Source organism: Mesoplodon mirus (assembly GCF_964341445.2).
Source record: "Mesoplodon mirus genome assembly, chromosome: 13".
In the NCBI taxonomy this organism is placed as follows: Eukaryota; Metazoa; Chordata; class Mammalia; order Artiodactyla; family Ziphiidae; genus Mesoplodon; species Mesoplodon mirus.
The window spans coordinates 51,440,970-51,463,377 of NC_138989.1; the positions used below are offsets into that span (position 1 = coordinate 51,440,970).

Consider the following 22,408-nt stretch of genomic DNA (forward strand, 5'->3'; position numbering starts at 1 on the left):
GTTTAGAAGGTTTTTTTTTTCCCTCAATAAATGAAGGGCCAATTGTCTGTAACAGACTATGTTTATTATTCCCCAGGGGTCCAACAGACTCTTCTTCCCAGCTAACCCTCTTCTTTATTTTCCATGTAGTTATCTAATTTTGCCTTCTCCTACCCATTCTCCTGACTTAACATTTCCTGTGATTCTTCACTGAGGCCGTCACACAGCTGACCTTCCCTGTCACAGCATCTTCAGTGAACAGTCCAGATTGTTTGTGTGGTATTACCAGAGTCAAGTGCCGCCCTCTGAATAAGCTGCATTTTCATGGATGCTTCTTGACATGGAATGAAATTTCCTTAATTGCGTTCAGATTTCAGACCATTGCTGTCTTCTCCTTATCTGTCATCCCAACATCTTGTTTTAAGATGACATAACTATTTTGGGAGGTATATTGAGAAACTGGTGTATAGCAAAATATTTTTAAGTACATGTAAAATAGAAAACAGTTTTAGATTGAATGTTGATTCCAGCTCATCAAAGTCTTATCATAGACCAGTTTTAAAATGTGTGTGTGTGTGTGTGTGTGTGTGTGTGTGTGTAGAGAGAGAGAATATGTGTATATATTTTAAGTATATTCCTGGAATACTTATCGGTAATAATAGCCAAGCATGTTGCTTAGTATTTTGTATGAATTACTGCTTTTCTGTCCTCTGAGCACATGAAGCAGGTTATTTACCTCCATTTACAGATGAAGATCTTGAAACAGAAGACCTGAGACACTCAGTAATTTTCCCCATGTATTACCTAGGTACTAGCAGAACCTCAGTTCTAACCAAGGACGGACTGATTCCTGCATTAGTACTTTTAATCACTGGACAAGCCAATCAAACATTAACTCATTGTATCTTTAGGTCATCACTGAGTGGTCTTCTCACGTCATCCTTTAGGCAGCACCAAGAGTCCTTGGCAGCAGAAAGAGAGAGGCGGCGACAGGAGAGAGAAGAAAGGTTGCAGAGAATAGAACGGGAGGAAAGAAACAAATTCAGGTAAGACGGATTTTAAGATTTTTTAAAGAATGAACTGGAAATTAAATCACATGCCTTCACCATTGCATATGGTTAATACTGGGGTTAAAAGGTTAGGAATTAATATGCTTGCTTCCGATGCTGTCTCTGTTTTCAGGGAAGAGCAAGACGATGCCTGAAACAGGCTCCATCTGGTTTGTTATGGCCTGTCTTCCTTTTTTTTTTTTTTTTTCTTTGTGGTATGCGGGCCTCTCACTGTTGTGGCCCCTCCCGCTGCGGAGCGCAGGCTCCCAACGCGCAGGCCTAGCGGCCATGGCTCACGGGCCCAGCCACTCCACGGCATATGGGATCTTCCTGGACCGGGGCACGAACCCATATCCCCTGCATTGGCAGGCGGACTCTCAACCACTGCGCCACCAGAGAAACCCTGGCCTGTCTTCCTTTAACCTATGGCAGGAAGCACAGCCAGCCAGCCAAATACAATTAAGGACTTGTGTGTTCTTGGATCCTTCATTATCTAAAATGGTTTTATCCAGGCCTTCCTGAAGGCAGAGAACCTAATCGTCTTAATTAGCCATTTTCCCCTGAAGCTACTCATGTTTTATTCATATTCTATTGGACGCCTAAAAGAAGATGCTTTTCCCACTTTCTGGTTTGTTTCTTACTTCCTGTAGTAATATTTCATATATTTTAAGCAATAATTTTTCCTTCTATAGGGGAGAAAGAGGCATTGTGCTGATTACTCCCAGCCCATTGTCCCCCTAATCTCTTTGGTCTCTGTCCAGCTCCAAGGATGTGTTCTTTGGTGTGGCCCACTCCAGCTTCCATGTCTTGGCCTGTCTGCCCTGCTGAGTCCAGCATCACTCCTTTTCTCCTTCAGCCAGATCAGCTGTCCCCATTGCCCCCATCCTCCCGGTCAACCTCCTAATACTCCCTTCACCTGGGTTCAAGTTGGGCAGTGCTTTATAAAACGCCAGACACTTTTCTTACACATTTCATACCTTCTACTATTCTTTTGTCCCCTTTATCTTTCCCCTACTTCCCTCTTGCCTTCCCCATCTCCTTCCTTCCCCCTCCTTCATCTTCCCATTCACCTCTCCCATAGCTTCCACACTCTTTCTTTTTTTTATTTCTCTCCCATCTCCACTTCCTTTTTCCTTCGATTTCGATTGGAATACTGATTGATTACTCCCAGTGAAATCTACAAAGACTGTAAAGCATTGTCAATGAGGATTTACAAGTTCAATAATGTTTTTTTCCCAGCAGCCAGGAAGAGTACGTATAATTGTAGAAATGACCAAAACACGAGCAGAGTTGTGAACTTGCCGTGACCGTAACTCACTACTATATGAAAAGAAGTATCCCAAGTCTGTGGGTGAAACACTAATCCTGACTTTTGTAAGATAGGGCTAATGGGCTGCATGAAGTAAACCAACATCATTCTCATACCATAATTATGTGGTATACCTTGAGCTGTCAGATTTCTACCAAATGATATATGGAAAGACCAGACCTGTATGCACCATTTCTCATGAGGCAGCTCTGGAAGTTGTCACTTTTGGAAAGACCAATTTGTAAAACCACTGGAACAGGTTAAATGCTTCCTGATTCAGTGCCTTCTGAGAGATTCACATATTTCACCACCAAATAGCAGCAGAGAATCTGACTGAAACACATGGAAAATTCAGAGATTAGCTTACTCATCTAAAGATTTTGATTGAAAACCTCTTAAAACAGGGTACCAGTTCTGGGAAAGATGGAATCAGCACACTCCCTCCTGTCTCTTCTACCACATCACTCAGTGCAACCATAAATCATGGACAGATTTAAAGCATGGAGCTCTGAGAACTCTGAAATATAAAAGGGAGCAGGTGAATTGGGGATGGAGACTAGCATTGAATTGGGGATGGAGACTAGCATTCAAAGCTCCACCAAACCAGTGAGAGTTTACCATTTTTTCCCTCCAGTATCACATGGCATGTACTCAACAGCACTCCAAAACTCAGAATCACATACCAAGTGTGAACTGAAAGAGCTGTAAAAGAAGGCCTCTTTTTCTGGACTGGGGAGCTACAAAAGGAATTCCTGAGTGTCAGAGAGTTGAGAAGTCTCCTGTTTTTTCTTCTCTCCTACCCCAGCCTCCAAGCAATGTTGTTACAGAAGCACGGTGATGGCAGCAGTGTCCAGGCAGGCGCCTAAAACTCTGAGGGAGGGAACCCTTCCTGTAATCAGAAGAGCATGACTGCAAGAGCACTTTTTTTCCTCTCTGTGTCCTCCTGCTGCATTGCCCTATATGCAGATAGAATTACAGAAAGTCTGCAGCAGAGCAGGGAAAATAAAGCCCAAGCTTTCTGGCTAGAGGACCAGGAAGGGAGACCCAGGGAATCCAGAAAATGATGGGAAAGTCACAAAGAGTAGAGAGATCAAGAGAGCAATCCTGAGATCATCTCTAGTTTTGTGCACATGTGGCTCAGGACCTAAACAGCATACCACAGGCTTTGAGAACTAAGTACAGAGTGGAACACACTCAGGTCCCAGACTGGCCACTGGGTGGTGCATATAAGGGCCTGATATGAATAGCACTAAAAATATTTGAAAACTGAGCTAATATTGGAACCAATATCAGAAGGCAGTCAGAACTTGCTGGCTGAGCTTGACTTAGTTGATTGCCTGCTAAAAGAAAACAATCAAGATTCTTCATAGAATTTAAGTAAGACCCAGAGTCTCATTACAAAATACTTAAAATGTACAGAATGCAATCCAAAATAACTTGTCATAGAAAAACAGGAAAAATCTTAAAGGAAGAGAGAATCAAAATATGCTAACCACAAATGGACATAGATGTTGTCATTACCAGACAAAGACTTTAAAGCAGTTATTATAAACATGTTCTAAGATATAAAGACAAATACTCTGGAAACAAATGAAAAGTCTCTGCAGAGAAATAGAAGATATAAAGAAGAACTAAATGGAAATACTTGTAGAACTGAAAAATACAATAACCAAAATAAAAAATTCATTGAATGGTTTCAACAGCAGAATAGAAAGGAGAGGAGAAAGAGTCAGTGAATTTGATGTTAAAACAAGAGAAATTCTCCAATCTGAAAGACAAAACAAAATATTGAAAAAAATGAACAGTGCCTCATGGACCTGTGAAACAGTACATCTAGTATTTATATCTTTGAAGTCCCAGAAGAATAGGACAAGAGTGCATTGTAATATATATTCAGCACACATGTTGGCAGAGTGAGAATTAGACCCGGGCAACCTATCTTCAGAGATCATGTTTATAGCTATTCACTGTTTCCTCTTGGTCATAAAAGGATCTCACTCGCCATTTAAGAGCATAGAGAGACCCTGGCAAAATAATTCTTGTCCAGAAAGGAATGCTGATCATCAGTAAAGACTGCAGAGCACTATTAATTATGACGACTTCAGTTCCATTCTGAAAATCTGAGGATGTGAATGAAAAGAAACTCAAAGAAGGATATAGGAAAAGCTTTATAGAGTGGTCCCTGGGATTACCCAAATGGCTGATCCTTTATCAGCCACTTCATTGATTTAAGTTAGTCATGATCCTTGTGCTTTTTTCTTTGTAAAGCATTCTTATCTGTTGTTATTTTTGTCGAATATGATCTTAAGTTTCCTGGGTTACGGGAAATATTATTTCTAGTGTGGTAAGTGATGAGAATGGATGTTTATAAATAATAACAAATTTGTGTCTTTGTTGCTTTTTCTCCCTCTCCTAACCTGCTTTAGTTGCTCTGACTTACTACCCCTTTATATCCAGTTATCAGTGCACAGAGGGGTGGAGTACTTAGCTACCTTGTGAGGTAGAAAACTGTGATGTCAGAATTCTCCAGGAAGACAAATGGTTAACTGAGAAGTGACTGACCACACATTCTTAAACTTAGATTCAAGTTGGAACCTCTCCAGTAAGAACAGAAAAACAAACATTAAAATAAGACAAATTTGGACATCTTGTGGATAAAGACAAGAGAGACTGCACAAAGCAAGAGCTTCCAGTGATCCCTGCTTAGAAACAGAGAATGTGAGGGATGCGGAGAAAGAATCCTGGGCCCTGGAAGGAATGTGCAAACTGTAGAGTGCAACACAAAATGGCCAAGACACTTGGGCCCACTCAGATTTAATTCTTGAGATGAATGTTGGGGAGTTACCAGAGCTTGATTGTGTGTTAATCACTTCTGAAAGCTATTGCTTGCTTGTCATTGCCATATTTTATTCATGAATTGTTTTAACTTTTAAAAATGTTTTTTATCTCCCCTCCCCTCATATACTTAGTCTTCTTTTTGAAGAGTAATTAGCAAAGTCTCTGAGTGAAACCAGTAATCCCATGTTTTCATCCCTGTGATTTTATCGAAAACTCATTATATTTAGTACTCTTTAAGTATAGCCTTTATATTTATTTTTTAAAAAATTCAATGACAACCACTTTCCATTTCTGATACGATAGTGGGCTTTCATTATATACTCTGTTAATAATTTCTTGGCAAATTTATGAGCATCTAATTCTGTTCTTTTCCTTCCCCATTTTGTTTCTTCTGCATATTTCCATTAGCCGAGAATATTTAGACAAAAGAGAAGAGCAAAGACAAGCAAGAGAAGAAAGGTTTGTATATCTCTTCTTTCCCGTTGTAGCCAAATGGCACGTGACTTTGCACTCAACCAAGCGTGCAGAGGAGACTGTGTTAATTAAAATATAATAGCTTCACCTAAGACACCTAAGACCTTGGGTACTTGGCATTTTGAAGAATAGAGTGTCCTGGTTATCTCAATTTTCCAAGAAAGTACAGATTTATTATTTAGTGCCATCATGGTGTGAGATATGTGTCTGTTCCTCCAAAGCTGTTCACCAAATAAACATATTAGTTTGGCATATTGGCATATGGTATATATTTTAAATGCTTTGCACCACCACTGCTGAGCCTGGGTTAGGTGTCCCTCCTGTGTGTTTCCAAGTCACTTGTTCAGCATTTCTTCAACAAATTTTTGAGCACACACACTATGCCATGCACTGGCTGGGGTGCCACACCCTCCTGAGACTGTCCATGGAGGTGCCTGATCATTTGCCTGTCTTCCTACTGAACTGTACTCAGTTCCTGGATGGCAGGAACCATACCTGGTTTTCCTTAGTGTCCCAGTGCCCGCCACAGGGCTTGCACATAGCAGGCACTTAAGAAGGATGTATTGAATAAATGAGCAAAGGAACTAACAGCTTTAAAATATTTAAGCTGTAAACCATTTCAATGTTCATTTCAATAGCAACATACTTTGAATCCCATTAAACCATGCCAAGTTAATGTATTCAGTGTCTGGTAAACTTAGATAAGCACAGGAAATTGTTTTTGGAAGTAGACCAGCAAAAGGCAAGTTTACCCCCTAGCACTGTACAGCCTGCAGTTATTCCCTCCACCACCAGATGGGGTTACTGCATGGAGAGCTGAAAGGCTGAGTTCAAGCCAGAGCCAGTCAGGAACCTAACAGTCTCTGAATTATGCCAATAAAAAGTGGAATTGTGCTAATTTTTTTTAGACACCATCAGCTAAATAGATCAGGACAGTCTGAGGCAGGGAAGAGTGGATACTGCCTGTGCTCAATTTAAAAATTAGATGCTTACGTCAGCCTCATAAACAAAACCATGGCATTGCTTTAATTCCGGCATTCTGTTAGATTATTGCCATCCTGGTAATCAGTTGTGGCCAGCAAGTTTAGAGTGAAAGTTGCTGGCAAAGAAACAAAGAGACTTTTTTTGTCTAATTAGTACCTGTTTTTGACAGTGGGGGACATGACGTATACCCATGTTTAAGAAATCAAATTTTATTTTTTAGATTCCCCACCAGATTCTGCACTTTTTTGAACTTTTGGACAACTTGACTGTCATGTTATGTCTGCACAGGCAAGTCCTCAAAGCTCCTGGAGAGATGACCAGGTGCTGTGTCAAGGTCTGAGCTGATTCAGACTGACCTCAAATTTTTCCCAAATCACTTAGGGCTACTACCCCTTTCCGAGTATTATTTACTGCTCTTTTCCCCAAAGTAGAGCATCACTTATACCTGGAAAATTCATGCAGAGGAGTTGTCCACTCCTCTTCTCTCCCTTCTTGTTCTGCTCTCCGTCCTCAGCCCCACACCACCCATCTGCCTGGGCGTTCTTAGCTGGTGCAGGAGTGGGCTCTCCATGGCTCCACAGGGGATTCCTTCTTTACAGCCCACCCCTGTTTCCCCAGAGGTTTGGGGAAGCAGCCAAGCATTTTCCTTTGATTTGACCAGCCACTTTTCCTGGTTAGTTGGCTGCTTGAATTGCCTGGTAAAGATGGAAGTGAGGGAGATATACTTTCATCCCTGTTGGAAAGCAGTTGGGAGTTCCTGTTAAGCCAGGAAAAGATAAGATTTCCAAGTATAATGGAATTTGGAAATGGATGGGAAAACGAATGGAGATCAGAGGTGGAAAGAGACATGGAAGAGGACTCTAACTCGTCGTGTTTGTTTGGTCCCATGACTCTCACCCCTAATGCAAAGACTCAAAAAGACAGCAAGAGGCACAGCAGAGGGTTTTTGAGGTTCGTATCATCGAGTGTAACAAGATAAATGTCATTTTGCTATTTTGAGGGGTAATGAATTTAATTTTTAATCTTAAAATTTCATTTCATGTCATCTCATTCCATAATTTCAGGCAAAGTGCTTTATTGATAATGGTGCAGACCCAGAGTAAGTTTCTGTTAGGTCTATTTCTAATTTTTTTAAGTATTATAAGAGAGGATCTCTCTGGTATTGATTGACTTGACATTCATGAATCATGCTTTTTTAGGTGTGGTAAGGAATGAGATGCAGGCTGGGAACTATTGGAGTGGGGTGGGGGTCAGGGTGGAGAGTGGTCTGAGGGAGACAGCGGGACATGGAGAGGAGGTACCTTATGGGAAACAGGTTCTGAGGACAGAGTGCAAGGGGGAAGTTGGGACTGGGCAAGGATTTGGGAAATTATGCATGAAAGTGATCATGAAGCAGTAAGGGAGGGTTCTGAGCACGGTCTGTGGACAGAGTAGAACTTAGAGGGAGCCAGGTTTTGATTTAATGTAAGGTAGAATTTCCGAGTAGTTGGGTGGCAGGAAGAGTCATTAGTAAGTCGGTATAGTTGAAAGTCAAGCAGGGTTTCTATTGGACCCTGCGAAAAGAGATGATCATATGTTTCCTTGATGGCAGTACCAGCCCTGCTACCTGCAACCCTGGTGGGTATTGAGCTCATGCCAAAGTTTGTTTCTGTACCTCCCCCTGAACTATGAATGCCAAGAAGGTGGGGTTTTTCTTGTGTATTATTAAATCTCTAGTGCCTACTGCAGTTTTTAGCACGTGACAGGCACACAACAGAATATTTAATAAATAACGAAAAGACAAAGACATGGACAGAGACAGGACAACGAGACTGTTTCAACAAGGGTGGCAAAGGTGAAAAAGTCTTTTTGGGGGGCTGTCGTCTGTGGATAGAAAACCCAGTGCTTTGTACCTGGGAGGCTACATCAGAGTCTGTGGGTTGAGGGTGGTGTTGCTAGGCAGCCAGAGATGTGACAGTCATCAGATGGGCTGGCGGGCTCCTAGATCAAGTACCACTTAGAGAGTCACTGTCTAAGGGAAGGTCGGGATATAGGTCCAGCTTCCTCCCCAGGTTCTGTGGGAGATAGCTCTCCATGCCAGGTAGCCTGGCTTTCCCCGTGCACGCCCGTTTACCCTCCCCACTCTGGCCCATCTCGGGGGAGCACTGAAAGATCTAGTGGTTCTTGACACCTGGGCCTCCCCACCCCTGCCATTTTTTAAAGTTTTTAATTGTGGAAAAATACACATAACATAAAATTTGTTATTTTAACCATTTTTAAGTGTATAATTCAGTAGTGTTAAATACATTCACGTATTTGTGCAACCAGCCCCCAGAACTCTTTATCTATAGAACTGAAAATTTCTACCCATTTAATAAGGCCCCTTGGCCCTTCCCCTGCCATTTTTGTTTACCACGTAAACATCCTCGGAATGATTCAGATTAAACCCCTGACTCTCCCCCTGTCTAAAGGATCCTCAAGGATGACATCTGTGAGCTGAGGGGTGCACAGGAGTAGTCTTTGAGTCATATCTACCCAGAACCTGGATGAGCCACCCCTGGGGTCCCCCGGAAAAAGGGGTGAACCCTTTGGCTGCCAGTACATACCTGCTAGCTTGGCTGCCCACAGGGAGGGGAATGGAGAGGCCAGGTCCAGGGCCAGGCCAGCTGAATGGAGGTTAGTGATGGGTTGTCCTCCTGACCTGAAGCCCTTTGTGCGAGGCTTTCTTACCTCTCTCCCTGGACCCTTCTGAGTTTGTTAGGGCACTGTTTCCCTCCTCCAGGATTCCGATCTCCTGGACATGGGTAGGCCCCTTTGTTTGCACTTTGTTCCTTCCTGTCGCAGACGGCTTGGACTCCATGTGGGGACACCTGTGCTCAGGAACTCCTCCTGGGCTCGCAGCATTCCTGGCCTTCCGTTTGCCCCCAGACCTTTGAAAATATGGGCTCTGACTCTTGCCCTCAAGACCACTTTCTTTCACGTTTCCTGTCACTTCCACAGCCAGGTGGTTTTTCCTTGCCGGTCTGAATCAAGTTCAGAAATACCTTCCTTTTGGTCCCTCTTGTGCTTTTCGAGAGGTGACACTGTTGGCAAGGAAAGTCCAGAGTTTCTAAAGCTTTCTTTCTGGGTCTAGCTTCACCCGGTAAGGGTGACACAGACGTTTGTAAATGCAGATCCGTCCCATGTCTTTTATCAGAGATTCGCCATGAAAGTACACTCACTCCCCAGGAGAGTGCAATCAGCTGGCTCTGCCCCCTGGTGCCCTGGGCTGCAGGGAGACGTACAGGTAGGCTACTGCTTGGCAGGTCCCTCACTGCACACTTCGCCTGCTTCCCGTCGGCCAACGAACGCACAGTGCCGAAGGAAAGGTAATGCAAAGGATGGTAATCTTCCTGGTCTCAAAAATCCTATTATCTGCTTGTTGAAAACAGACCTACACACATGAAAAGATGACTACATATGCCAGGCAGTAAATGTAAAATGCCATCTGAGTTGAATGGACTACATATCCGACATGAGTTCAGAGGCAAGGCCAGGATCACTTCCAGCTGTGCTGGTCAAGGCAGGCCTCCCGGAGGGAGACGTGTGTGCAAGCCTGTCCTGAAGGGCAGACTGACGCCTTGGGACTGGCAGAGAGAAGGGGTGATGACTACAGATGTGGGGGGCCATGCCCCCCGAAGGATGGACGAAGAAACGGGTGCTTTTTAAATGCATCCTTTCGAAAGGTTTTACTTGTGCACTCTGCCTTTCTTATCAGGCTGAAGTAAAAGTGTGGTGTGCAGTGTCTGGGGGTGGGGGCTTGCCCATTGGAAGAAACTGAAGCAGTGAACCTGGATGGATGTGAGAGAGGGTCTGGAATAAGCTGTTTCGAAGTTTCATGGTGGGTATGATAGTCAGAAACCTGCTACAGCTGAGTTCATAAATTTATTCCTGAACAAATAGTGATGGGTAAAATTAGCAGACATCTGGAAGAGGCACATATTTCAAAGTTATTTTGGTCTGATCTATAAAGCACACTATGAGGAAGATGATTGGTAGCTGGTCTTAATAAACAGTTACTGGGTTCTGCCTGCCTGAAATGCAAAACAGATGTATCTTTGTTCTTTTAAACTGACTTTGATGAATAAACTATATGTGACGTCAGGTCCAAGCTATTGGATGTCTGAGTCCTACTCAGAAATATTTTAGAATATAAAAAACTTTCCATGGTCGACACCGAGAGAACAAAGTGAATTCCAGCCACATTGCTGTTAGCATTGAAGCAGGTTCAGAAATTCAGAGAGGGCTTCGTCCAACAACCTTTTGGTATTTTGGGGCATTGTTCCTCTCTGCTGCACCAAGGCACCCTCGCATTTCACAGCTGCGAGCTCTGAGGGAGTGTGGTTTTCAGCTGTCACTGCTGGGGCTTTTTGATGGTCATTATTGCTGTTTTGCTTGCTGGTACAAATGTTTCCTAAAAGAGCAAAATAGGATTCTGCAGCAGTGATCTAGTATCTGGAGACTGTGATGTTGCCACTTCCCCCTGTTTGTTTGGTTATGAATGATGCAGGATTTTTAATCATTAGCATCTTGGCTTTGCTGGGTGTTTTTGGCAGACAGGCCCTCCAGCCAGCCCTGCACTGTGCTCTGTGCATCAGGAAACCAGCTCACTCTGCAGGTGTTTCATCCATAAACAAGCATCAGCCACGGGCTCCTCTTTCTTTTTACGGAAACCCTTTGGAATTTAACTTTCAGATACAAATACTTGGAGCAGTTGGCAGCTGAGGCGCATGAGAAGGAACTGAGAAGCCGGAGTGTGAGCCGGGGCAGAGCTGACCTCTCCTTGGACCTGACCTCACCGGCAGCCCCTGCCTCACCCGCCCCCCTGAGCCGTTGCCCTTCATCTCTAGAGTCACAAGAGGCTCTCACGGTATCATCTTCCTCCCCAGGAACAGCTCAGCAGCCCCAAGGTGAGTGCAGGGAGAGTAGAGGGGAACTGATGAGTTAATTAACGTCAGACAGGCTTCTTCTGGGCAGCAGTAACCATTCCTACATGCAAACTCATACTGAGAGGCAACTAATGGGAGGCTTTGGGCTTCTGAGCTGTCCCTAATAACTAGGGGTCTGCAGAGCCACTTACTAAAGCAAAATTATTTATTGTAAAGATTGCAACGTGTGATCACTGAAAAGGGAGAATGCCAAAAATAAGACTTACTTTGACATTTAATCCTAATTCACAGGGTAATAAGTTAAGATTAATTTATTACTCTGTAATTTGCATGTTATTCATCTATTGGATCTGCCCGATAAAGTGACCCCTTTTAAATGTTTCTCCCATAAGAATTATTGGTCTGGTTTAAGTTAAACTGATGGAGGATAAAATTAATCAAAGTGAGCAAAGAAATGTGGACCTCATGAAAATAGAAGTTAAATACTGAAGAAGAAAAAATAGAATATAGTAAAGATGATTGGCGCATGGTGTGGGGCGGATGTAGATGCCTGTGTGCAGTCAGACAGGCTCTCCCTGGAGAAAGTCCCTCTCGTCTTAGCTTATCTGGAGAAAAACAATGATACTGTACACTGCAGCCTTGGAGCATCAGCAGTTTTCCTGATGGCTCTGCGAATTGTGGGTCCGTTTTCTTTCACATTATCAAGAAGGATGGTTCTCGGCTACAAGCACCTAACACTGCGTGTTGACTAACTCTGCAGCCAGAACTGTTTGGTTTAATTGAGTGTTATGGCTTGCAGCCTGATGTAGACTTAGCCAACTGAAGACAACAGAGACACTAAACTTTTAACTCTATGAGGGTTGACTAAATATGGCGTAAAGTCTAATTTAAACAAGGCAGGGCTCCATGACCTCAGCAGAACTGGATGTAATGGAATAATCTTGTCTGTCCAATTCTTTGCTGGCTCGCTGAGCCTCAGGGCTCAATCTGCTTGAGCAGGCTGGTCGCACCCCAGTTTCCCATCACATCCAGTCACTCCTGGTCCTTGAGCCATGGAAGATTGCCCCCGGCAGATGGCTCAGTCATAATGAGTAATGTCAGTCTTAAAATATTAAGACTCTGAGAATCAGGAAAACAGACTGCTCTGTAACAGCAATGTGCCTTCCCAACTCTGTCTGATATCACTGCTCTATCTAAATTGTGGTATTTCCAGAGGCAATATAAAAAATATTCCCCTGCAAAGCTGTGGCTCAGGACTTAATCTTGGGACTTTTAACTCTAAGAGTTGTATCTGCAACACTTTACAGAATGGTTTTGTCCAAACTGTGATGTCCAGAATGGCCCCAAGCTGAGAAGGAATTGTCAGTATCTGTAAATATTGTTTGTCCTCAAGATTTTTAATCTGCTTGATGTTTGTGGCAAAAACAGTTCCTCAAAGCATTTTGTACAGTTATAGTCAAACTTGAGGCCATCCTATGCCATTAAAAAGACAATATTTTAAACTTCAGTAAGAACACAGAAAATACTTATTTTGTGTATACATAATATGCATTTGGGGAAAATAAAGTTATTTCAGTATGCTTTCAGAGAGATAAATAGCAAATGTCATTTTCCTTTACAGAGAAGGGATTAATAGAGACTAAGAAAATGTTTGACTGAAATCACACCATAAGTGGTATCTGCATCAGAAAAAGGAATACTGGGCTTCAATTTAGACATAATTACAAATTAATAAAATAGCATTGACGTTTGCTTTTCCCTTGGGGGCAGGGGGGAAGCTGTGGCTCTTGTAGAATCTAGAAGTGCTGTCCATCATATGTTAACTCATTATCATCCAAATCAGTTGGAACCAGCAAAGTATTCTAACACCTTGTCCTAATACATAACTGAAGTATACAACTGGAAATTCTAAGGGTAGAAGAAGAAATGCTATAAGAGGATGCTGGCAAAGAGAACTGCTGAAGCTTCCTTCTGATTTGGAGCCTTTGCCCTTACGACAGAAGCCTTTCTGTATATATGCCAGAAAGGTTTTCCTCAGCCTGGTTTGTTATCATTCTTGGAAGCATTCTGCCAGCTCCCATTTAATAGTCTAAACTTGTCACCAGGTCCCATTTTCAAAGCTCAAAGTAATTTTTTGCTGATCCCTAATATTTAGAATATTCTAACAGCTGAAGGAAGAATACAAAATATAATCACACATCCAGATGTTTGTCCTGCACCAAACACCTGGCACGTGGTCCAAGCGTGCCGGGGGTTGACTCCCTTTTTCACTCTTTATCCTTGTGGAGTCATATGCTAATAATTCATCTCACATTTTTGTAGTGTTCAGTGCCTTCCTTCCAGATGCTACTATTTAATACCTTGTGGTGCATCTTAGTAAGTAGGGGAAATGCTATTATCCGTGTTTTACTGAGGCTCACATAGATGGAAGATGTGCTTCAGATCTTGTTGATGCCATGCTGAGAGTAAAACCACTGCTTTGACTTCCAGCCAAGCCGTTTATCAGGGCATCATGGTGCCATGACATTTGTGGTGGCGCTCCCCTGAATGCCACGCCATCCCCTTGCTGACCCTCTCCCCAGTATCTGTAAAAATTGTGATCTACGTTTCAGAATTATATCTATTTTTTTAAAAAAGGGAAAGCAGGTATTTGTTCCTGAATTATATATACGTCAGGGTTAAAGGTCACTTTGTGAGTGCTTACTTGGATTCTGGAGAACTTCTGATAGCAGAAGATATGGAAACATTAAAGCTTTCTTTACCTTTTCTCTTACAAAATATATTTACAAAGAGGGGAGGGCTAATGGTAAAATACCTGTAGCATTATGTGCCATCTAGTGAGATCTTTTAGCCACAAACCTTCCCAGCTGTAACATTTGTGTAAATTATGCCACTGCTCCCACCGTCAAGTCAGCGTGTGCTTGAATTCTTTTTCACCTGGCCCTCTTGTGGTTCACAGCAGGCGTTTGTCCCAGTGGGGCCTAAGCTTGGTGGTGATGGTCTGAATATTTTTCCTTTGTGTGAAACTATCAGGCCCAAGTGATGAAGAAACATACACATGTCTTCTCATTTTCACTGTGCTCTAATTAACTGAGACAGTTAGCCCCCATTTTCGATAAACATGGAAGGGCCTCGCTCTTCATCCATTGCTTTAATTACCCTTTCCTTATTTTCACTGAGCCCTGGTAGTATCCATCAGAATTTCTATAATAAGTTTACTTCCTGTTATTTTAAGAAACTTATAGATGACTCTGGAAACAAGTTATTCTCACTAGTTAGAGAAAAAGGCACGGTGTTCTTATTGGGCTGGAGTTCTTCGATGTGACTCTTGAGGAGGTTATTCTGAGGATTAAATATAATGATAATCTCTGGACCCACAGTGATGTCAATACAGCAAGGTAACCTATCATGCCAGTGGTTGTCAGATCTAGATAACCTATATTGTGCAAACAAAGTGGAGAAAACCAGTCATCTCAAAACCAGGTTGAAGATGGTCCCTGCAGGGTGTCCCAAGGTAGAACTGCCTTCTGTGGAGGCTAGAACTGTGTTCTTTCCAGGCTCCCTGGCTTACATACCTGAGTCCCTCCTGAGGCTAAATGGAGAGAAATGACCATTTCCCAGTAAAAGGAAGCTGCTGCCAAGAGTTTACAAGGTGCTTTCACTCACTGATATAGCCATGAAGGCATACATAATGGCTAGATTATTTTTCTTATTTTTAGCTCAATACTCTCTATTTTGCACACAGAAATAATATGTTAGAGATGCATTTAAAATTTTTACCATACTCTATTAATTTTATGTCAAGGGTAAATATGTTCAACAGGGATTTTTTCTACCTGTAATCAATTCCTAGATATTTCCAAATATCTCATTTTTTGGCCCTGAAGATATAAAATATGGCTTATATGGCCATGGCCTATTCACCAGCACTCAGCTGGAGGCACTTACAGAAATTATGGACATGGTATACTAATATTTTCTCTCACAGATCCAAACATTTAAAGTACTGGTAGATATGGTAATTCCTCTAGCTTCCTGATCTTCACACCTGGAAATAAAATACAGACATATAGTTATCAGTTTATTTAAATGAATAATCATTTTTCATCATTTTCATTTATCATCACGGCTGTTGTCATTGTTACCAGTCATTGACCGAGCATCTTTGTCACCTTCATTGTGTAACATGTTTTCAGTTTCCTTCAGGTATAGAGACACTCTCCTAGGTTACCCAGTCCATATGGCAGAAATCAGAAACGTCTGGCATCCTATTTCCAAAGGGCACGGTAGCGATGGAATATCGTCAGTCATCAGCCTAATGCATGCTGGTCCCTTTGCATAAAGCTTTTGGACACCTCCAGTCTAGTATTTCATTAATTGGCAGGAAACTAGATTCCTTGTGGTTCTATGACTCAGGGCCGCCCCAGCTCCCCATAACTCACCTGACTGCTGCTACTTAATGCCATTTGGTCAGTGAGACAGAACCTCTTAGGAACTCAACCCAAGGCCAAGGCCCTGCCTGCAAAACCTGCCGTGGAACTTTTTTGAGACCCTTCACGAATCATTGGGTTTTTTCTGCTTGCCATTTCTCTGTCTCTAAGAAATGGAAAAAGGCAAAAACTTTCCCTTTTTTCCTCCTACAGAGAACGACAGTTGCCTGCAATGTGTTTTCTTGTACCAAATTTTAAAACATTAAATAGTCTTGAGTTTTTTTAAAGCGAAGTATAAATCTTACTGAAGTATACTTTTTTTTTTTTTTTTTCGGTACGTGGGCCTCTCACTGTTGTGGCACCACCAGCGAAGCCCTGAAGTATACTTAAATAAAGATAAGGCACAAAATGGCATTGGGAAAGCTTTTTTGTTTTTTTTTTAATTTTTAAATTTTACTTTATATTTTTTTATACAGCAGGATCTTATTAGTCATCAATTCTATACATATCAGTGTATACATGTCAATCCCAATCGCCCAATTCCTCACACCACCACCCCCAACCCCTGCCGCTTTCCCCCCTTGGTGTCCATACGTTTGTCCTCTACATCTGTGTCTCAATTTCTGCCCTGCAAACCGGTTCATCTGTACCATTTTTCTAGGTTCCACATATATGCGTTAATATACAATATTTGTTTTTCTCTTTCTGACTGACTTCACTCTGTATGACAGTCTCTAGATCCATCCACATCTCAACAAATGACCCAATTTTGTTCCTTTTTATGGCAGAGTAATATTCCATTGTATATATGTGCCACATCTTCTTTATCCATTCATCTGTCGTTGGGCATTAAGGTTGCTTCCATGACCTGGCTATTGTAAATAGTGCTGCAGTGAACATTGGGGTGCATGTGTCTTTTTGAATTGTGGTTTTCTCTGAATATATGCCCAGTAGTGGGATTGCTGGATCATATGGTAATTCTATTTTTAGTTTTTTAAGCAACCTCCATACTGTTCTCCATAGTGGCTGTATTAGTTTATATTCCCACCAGTAGTGCAAGAGGGTTCCCTTTTCTCCACACCCTCTCCAGTATTTGTTGTTTGTAGATTTTCTGATGAAGCCCATTATAACTGGTGTGAGGTGACACCTCATTGTAGTTTTGATTTGCATTTCTCTAATAATTAGTGATGTTGAGCAGCTTTTCATGTGCTTCTTGGCCATCTGTATGACTTCTTTGGAGAAATGTCGATTTAGGTCTTCTGCCCATTTTTGGATTGGGTTGTTTGTTTTTTTAATATTGAGCTGCATGAGCTGTTTATATATTTTGGAGATTAATCCTTTGTCCATTGATTCGTTTGCAAATATTTTCTCCCATTCTGAGGGCTGTCTTTTCATCTTGTTTATGGTTTCCTTTGCTGTGCAAAAGCTTTAAAGTTTCATTAGGTCCCATTTGTTTATTTTTCTTTTTATTTCCATTACTCTAGGAGGTGGATCAAAAAAGATCTTGCTGTGTTTTATGTCATAGAGTGTTCTGCCTATGTTTTCCTCTAAGAGTATTATAGTGTCCGGTCTTACATTTAGGTCTCTAATCCATTTTGAGTTTATTTTTGTGTGTGGTGTTAGGGAGTGTTCTAATTTCATTATTTTACATGTAGCTGTCCAGTTTTCCCAGCACCACTTATTGAAGAGACTGTCTTTTCTCCATTGTATATCCTTGCGTCCTTTGTCATAGATTAGTTGACTATAGGTGCGTGGGTTTACCTCTGGACTTCCTATCTTGTTCCATTGATCTGTGTTTTTGTTTTTGTGCCAGTACCATACTGTCTTGATTACTGAAGCTTTATAGTGTAGTCTGAAGTCAGGGAGTCTGATTCCTCCAGCTCCGTTTTTTTCCCTCAAGACTGCTTTGGCTCTTCAGGGTCTTTTGTGTCTCCATACAAATTTTTAAGATTTTTTGTTCTAGTTCTGTAAAAAATGCCATTGGTAATTTGATAGGGATTGCACTGAATCTGTAGATTGCTTTAAGTGGTAGAGTCATTTTCACAATACTGATTCTTCCAATCCAAGAACATGGTATATGTCTCCATCTGTTGGTATCATCTTTAATTTCTTTCATCCATGTCTTATAGTTTTCTGCATGCAAGTCTTTTGTCTCCCTAGGAAGGTTGATTCCTAGGTATTTTACATTTTTTGTTGCAATGGTAAATGGGAGTGTTTCCTTAATTTGTCTTTCAGATTTTTCACCATTAGTGTATAGGAATGCAAGAGATTTCTGTGCATTAATTTTGTATCCTACCAAATTCATTGATTAGCTCCAGTAGTTTTCTGGTGGCATCTTTAGGATTCTCTATGTATAGTATCATGTCATCTTCAAACAGTGACAGTTTTATTTCTTCTTTTCCAATATGTATTCCTTTTATGTCTTTTTCTTCTCTGATTGCTGTGGCTAAAACTTCCAACACTATGTTGAATAATAGTGGTGAGAGTGGACATCCTTGTCTTGTTCCTGATCTTAGAGGAAATGCTTTCAGTTTTTCACCATTGAGAATGATGTTTGCTGTGGGTTTGTCATATATGGCCTTTATTATGTTGAGGTAGTGTTCCCTCTATGCCCACTTTATGGAGAGCTTTTATCATAAATGGGTGTTGAAATTTGTCAAAATTTTTCTGCATCTATTAAGGTGATCATATGGTTTTTCTTCTTTAATTTGTTAGTATGGTGTATCACATTGATTGATTTGCATATATTGAAGAATCCTTGCATCCCTGGGATAAATCCCACTTGATCATGGTGTATGATCCTTTTAATGTGTTGTTGGATTCTGTTTGCTAGTATTTTGTTGAGGATATTTGCATCTATATTCATCAGTGATATTGGTCTGTAGTTTTCTTTTTTTGTAGTATGTTTGTCTGGTTTTGGTATCGGGGTGATGGTGGCCTCATAGAATGAGTTTTGGAGTGTTCCTTCCTCCGCAATTTTTTGGAAGAGTTTGAGAAGGATAGGTGTTAGCTCTTCTCTAAATGTTTGATAGAATTCACCTGTGAAGCCATCTGGTCCTGGACTTTTGTTTGTTGGAAGATTTTAAATCACAGTTTCAATTTCATTACTCGTGATTGATCTGTTCGTATTTTCTATTTCTTCCTGCTTCAGTCTTGGAAGGTTATACCTTTCTAAGAATTTGTCCATTTCTTCCAGGTTGTCCATTTTATTGGCATAGCATTTCTGGTAGTAGTCTCTTAGGATGCTTTGTATCTCTGTGGTGTCTGTTGTAACTTCTGTTTTTTCATTTCTAATTTTATTGATTTCAGTCCAGTCCTCTCCCTCTTTTTCTTGATGTCTTGCTAATAGTTTATCAATTTTGTTTATCTTCTCAAAGAACCAGCTTTTAGTTTTATTGATCTTTGCTATTGTTTTCTTTGTTTCTATTTCATTTATTTCTGCTCTGATCTTTATGATTTCTTTCCTTCTGCTAACTTTGGGTTTTGTTTGTTCTTCTTTCTCTAGTTCCTTTAGGTATAAGGTTAGATTGTTTATTTGGGATTTTTCTTGTTTCCTGAGGTAGGCTTGTATAGCTATAAACTTCCCTCTTAGAACTGCTTTTGCTGAATCCCATAGGTTTTAGATTGTCATGTTTTCATTGTAATTTGTCTCTAGGTATTTTTTGATTTCCTCTTTGATTTCTTCAGTGATCTCTTGGTTTTTTAGTAATGTGGTGTTTAACCTCCATGTGTTTGTGTTTTTTACGTTTTTTTCCCCTGTAATTCATTTCAATCATATAGCGTTGTGGGCATAAAAGATGCTTGATAGGATTTTAATTTTCTTAAATTTACTGAGGCTTGATTCGTGACCCAAGGTGTGATCTATCCTGGAGAATGTTCCATGCGCACTTGAGAAGAAAGTGTAATCTGCTCTTTTTGGATGGAATATCCTATAAATATCAATTAAATCTATCTGGTCTACTGTGTCATTTAAAGCTTCTTTTTCCTTATTTAGTTTCATTTTGGATGATCTGTCCTTTTGTGTAAGTGAGGTGTTAAAGTCCCCCACTATTATTGTGTTATTGTTGATTTCCTCTTTTATAGATGTTAGCAGTTGCCTTATGTATTGAGGTGCTCCTATGTTGGGTGCATATATATTTATAATTGTTATATCCTCTTCTTGGATTGAACCCTTGATCATTATGTAGTGTCCTTCCTTGTCTCTTGTAACATTCCTTCTTTCTTTCTTTCTTTCTTTCTTTCTTTATTTATTTTTTGTGGTACGCGGGCCTCTCACTGTTGTGACCTCTCCCGTTGCGGAGCACAGGCTCTGGACGTGCAGGCTCGGCGGCCATGGCTCACGGGCCCAGCCGCTCCGTGGCATGTGGGATCTTCCCGGACCGGGGCACGAACATGCGTCCCCTGCATCGGCAGGCGGACTCTCAACCACTGCGCCACCAGGGAAGCCCAAATTCTTTATTTTAAAGTCTATTTTATCTGCTATGAGTATTGCTACTCCAGCTTTGTTTTTTTTTTTTTTCTTTTTTTTTGCGGTATGCGGGCCTCTCACTGTTGTGGCCTCTCCCGTTGCGGAGCACAGGCTCCGGATGCGCAGGCCCAGCGGCCATGGCTCACGGGCCCAGCCGCTCCGCGGCATATGGGATCCTCCCAGACCGGGGCACGAACCCGTATCCCCTGCATCGGCAGGCGGACTCTCAACCACTGCGCCACCAGGGAGGCCCTCCAGCTTTCTTTTGATTTCCATTTGCATGGAATATCTTTTTCCATCCCCTCACTTTCAGTCTGTATGTGTCCCTAGGTCCGAAGTGGGTCTCTTGTAGATAGCATATATATGGATCTTGTTTATGTATCCATTCAGCGAGCTTGTGTCTTTTGGTTAGAGCATTTAATCCATTCATGATTAAAGTAATTATTGATATGTACGTTCCTGTGACCACTTTCTTAATTGTTTTGCATTTGTTTTTGTAGATCCTTTTCTTTTTTTAAACATCTTTATTGGAGTATAATTGCTTTACAATTGTGTGTTAGTTTCTGCTTTATAACAAAGTGAATCAGTTATACATATACATATGTTCCCATATCTCTTCCTCTTCCGTCTCCCTCCCTCCTACCTTCCCTATCCCACCCCTCTAGGTGGTCACAAAGGACCGAGCTGATCTCCCTGTGCTATGTGGCTGCTTCCCACTAGCTATCTATTTTATGTTTGGTAGTGTATATATGTCCATGCCACTCTCTCACTTTGTCACAGCTTACCCTTCGCACTCCCCACATCCTCAAGTCCATTCTCTAGTAGGTCTGTGTCTTTATTCCTGTCTTACCCCTAGGTTCTTCATGACATTCCTTTTTTCTTAGATTCCATATATATGTGTTAGCATACGGTATTTGTCTTTCTCTTTCTGACTTACTTCACTCTGTATGACAGACTCTAGGTCCATCCACTTTGCTACAAATAACTCAGTTTCGTTTCTTTTTATGGCAGAGTAATATTCCATTGTATATATGTGCAACATCTTTTTTTATCCATTCACCCAATGATGGACGCTTAGGTTGTTTTCATCTCCTGGCTATTGTAAATAGAGCTGCAGTGTACATTTTGTAACATGACTTTTTTGAATTATGGTTTTCTCAAGGTATATACCCAGTAGTGGGATTACTGGGTCATATGGTTGTTCTATTCTTATTTTTTTAAGGAACCTCCATACTGTTCTCCATAGTGGCTGTACCCATTCACATTCCCACCAGCAGTGCAAGAGTGTTCCCTTTTCTCCACACCCTCTCCAGCATTTATTGTTTCTAGATTTTTTGATGATGGCCATTCTGACCGGTGTGAGATGATATCTCATTGTAGTTTTGATTTGCATTTCTCTAATGATTAATGATGTTGAGCATTCTTCCATGTTTTTGTTGGCAGTCTTCTTTGGAGAAATGTCTATTTAGGTCTTCTGCCCATTTTTGGATTGGGTTGTTTGTTTTTTTGTTATTGAGCTGCATGACCTGCTTGTGAATTTTGGAGATTAATCCTTTGTCAGTTGCTTCATTTGCAAATATTTTCTCCCATTTTAAGGGTTGTCTTTTGGTCTTATTTATGGTTTCCTTTGCTGTGCAAAAGCTTTTAAGTTTCATTAGGTCCCATTTGTTTATTTTTGTTTTTATTTCCATTTCTCTAGGAGGTGGGTCAAAAAGGATCTTGCTGTGATTTATGTCATAGAGTGTTCTGCCTATGTTTTCCTGTAAGAGTTTGATAGTTTCTGGACTTACACTGAGGTCCTTAATCCATTTTGAGCTTATTTTTGTGTATGGTGTTAGGGAGTGTTCTAATCTCATACTTTTACATGTAACTGTCCAGTTTTCCCAGCACCACTTATTGAAGAGGCTGTCCTTTCTCCACTGTACATTCCTGCCTCCTTTGTCAAAGATAAGGTGACCATATGTCCGTGG

At 41.3% G+C, this 22,408-nt stretch overlaps 1 protein-coding gene across 6 annotated transcripts in view; it reads left to right on the plus strand.

The window, feature by feature from the left end:
- The window catches only part of FHOD3 (formin homology 2 domain containing 3), a 495,977-nt gene that overhangs the window by 372,093 nt on the left and 101,476 nt on the right, over nucleotides 1–22,408 (plus strand). For 4 of the 6 annotated variants that reach the window (XM_082640045.1, XM_082640047.1, XM_082640048.1 and 1 more), the window contains 3 exons: nucleotides 891–1,025; nucleotides 5,584–5,634; nucleotides 11,347–11,561. In XM_082640045.1, the coding sequence (XP_082496171.1) occupies nucleotides 891–1,025; nucleotides 5,584–5,634; nucleotides 11,347–11,561 (401 nt within the window). The remainder of the gene's footprint in view (nucleotides 1–890; nucleotides 1,026–5,583; nucleotides 5,635–11,346; nucleotides 11,562–22,408) is intronic. The other 2 variants (XM_082640046.1, XM_082640050.1) reach the window with 1 other exon arrangement.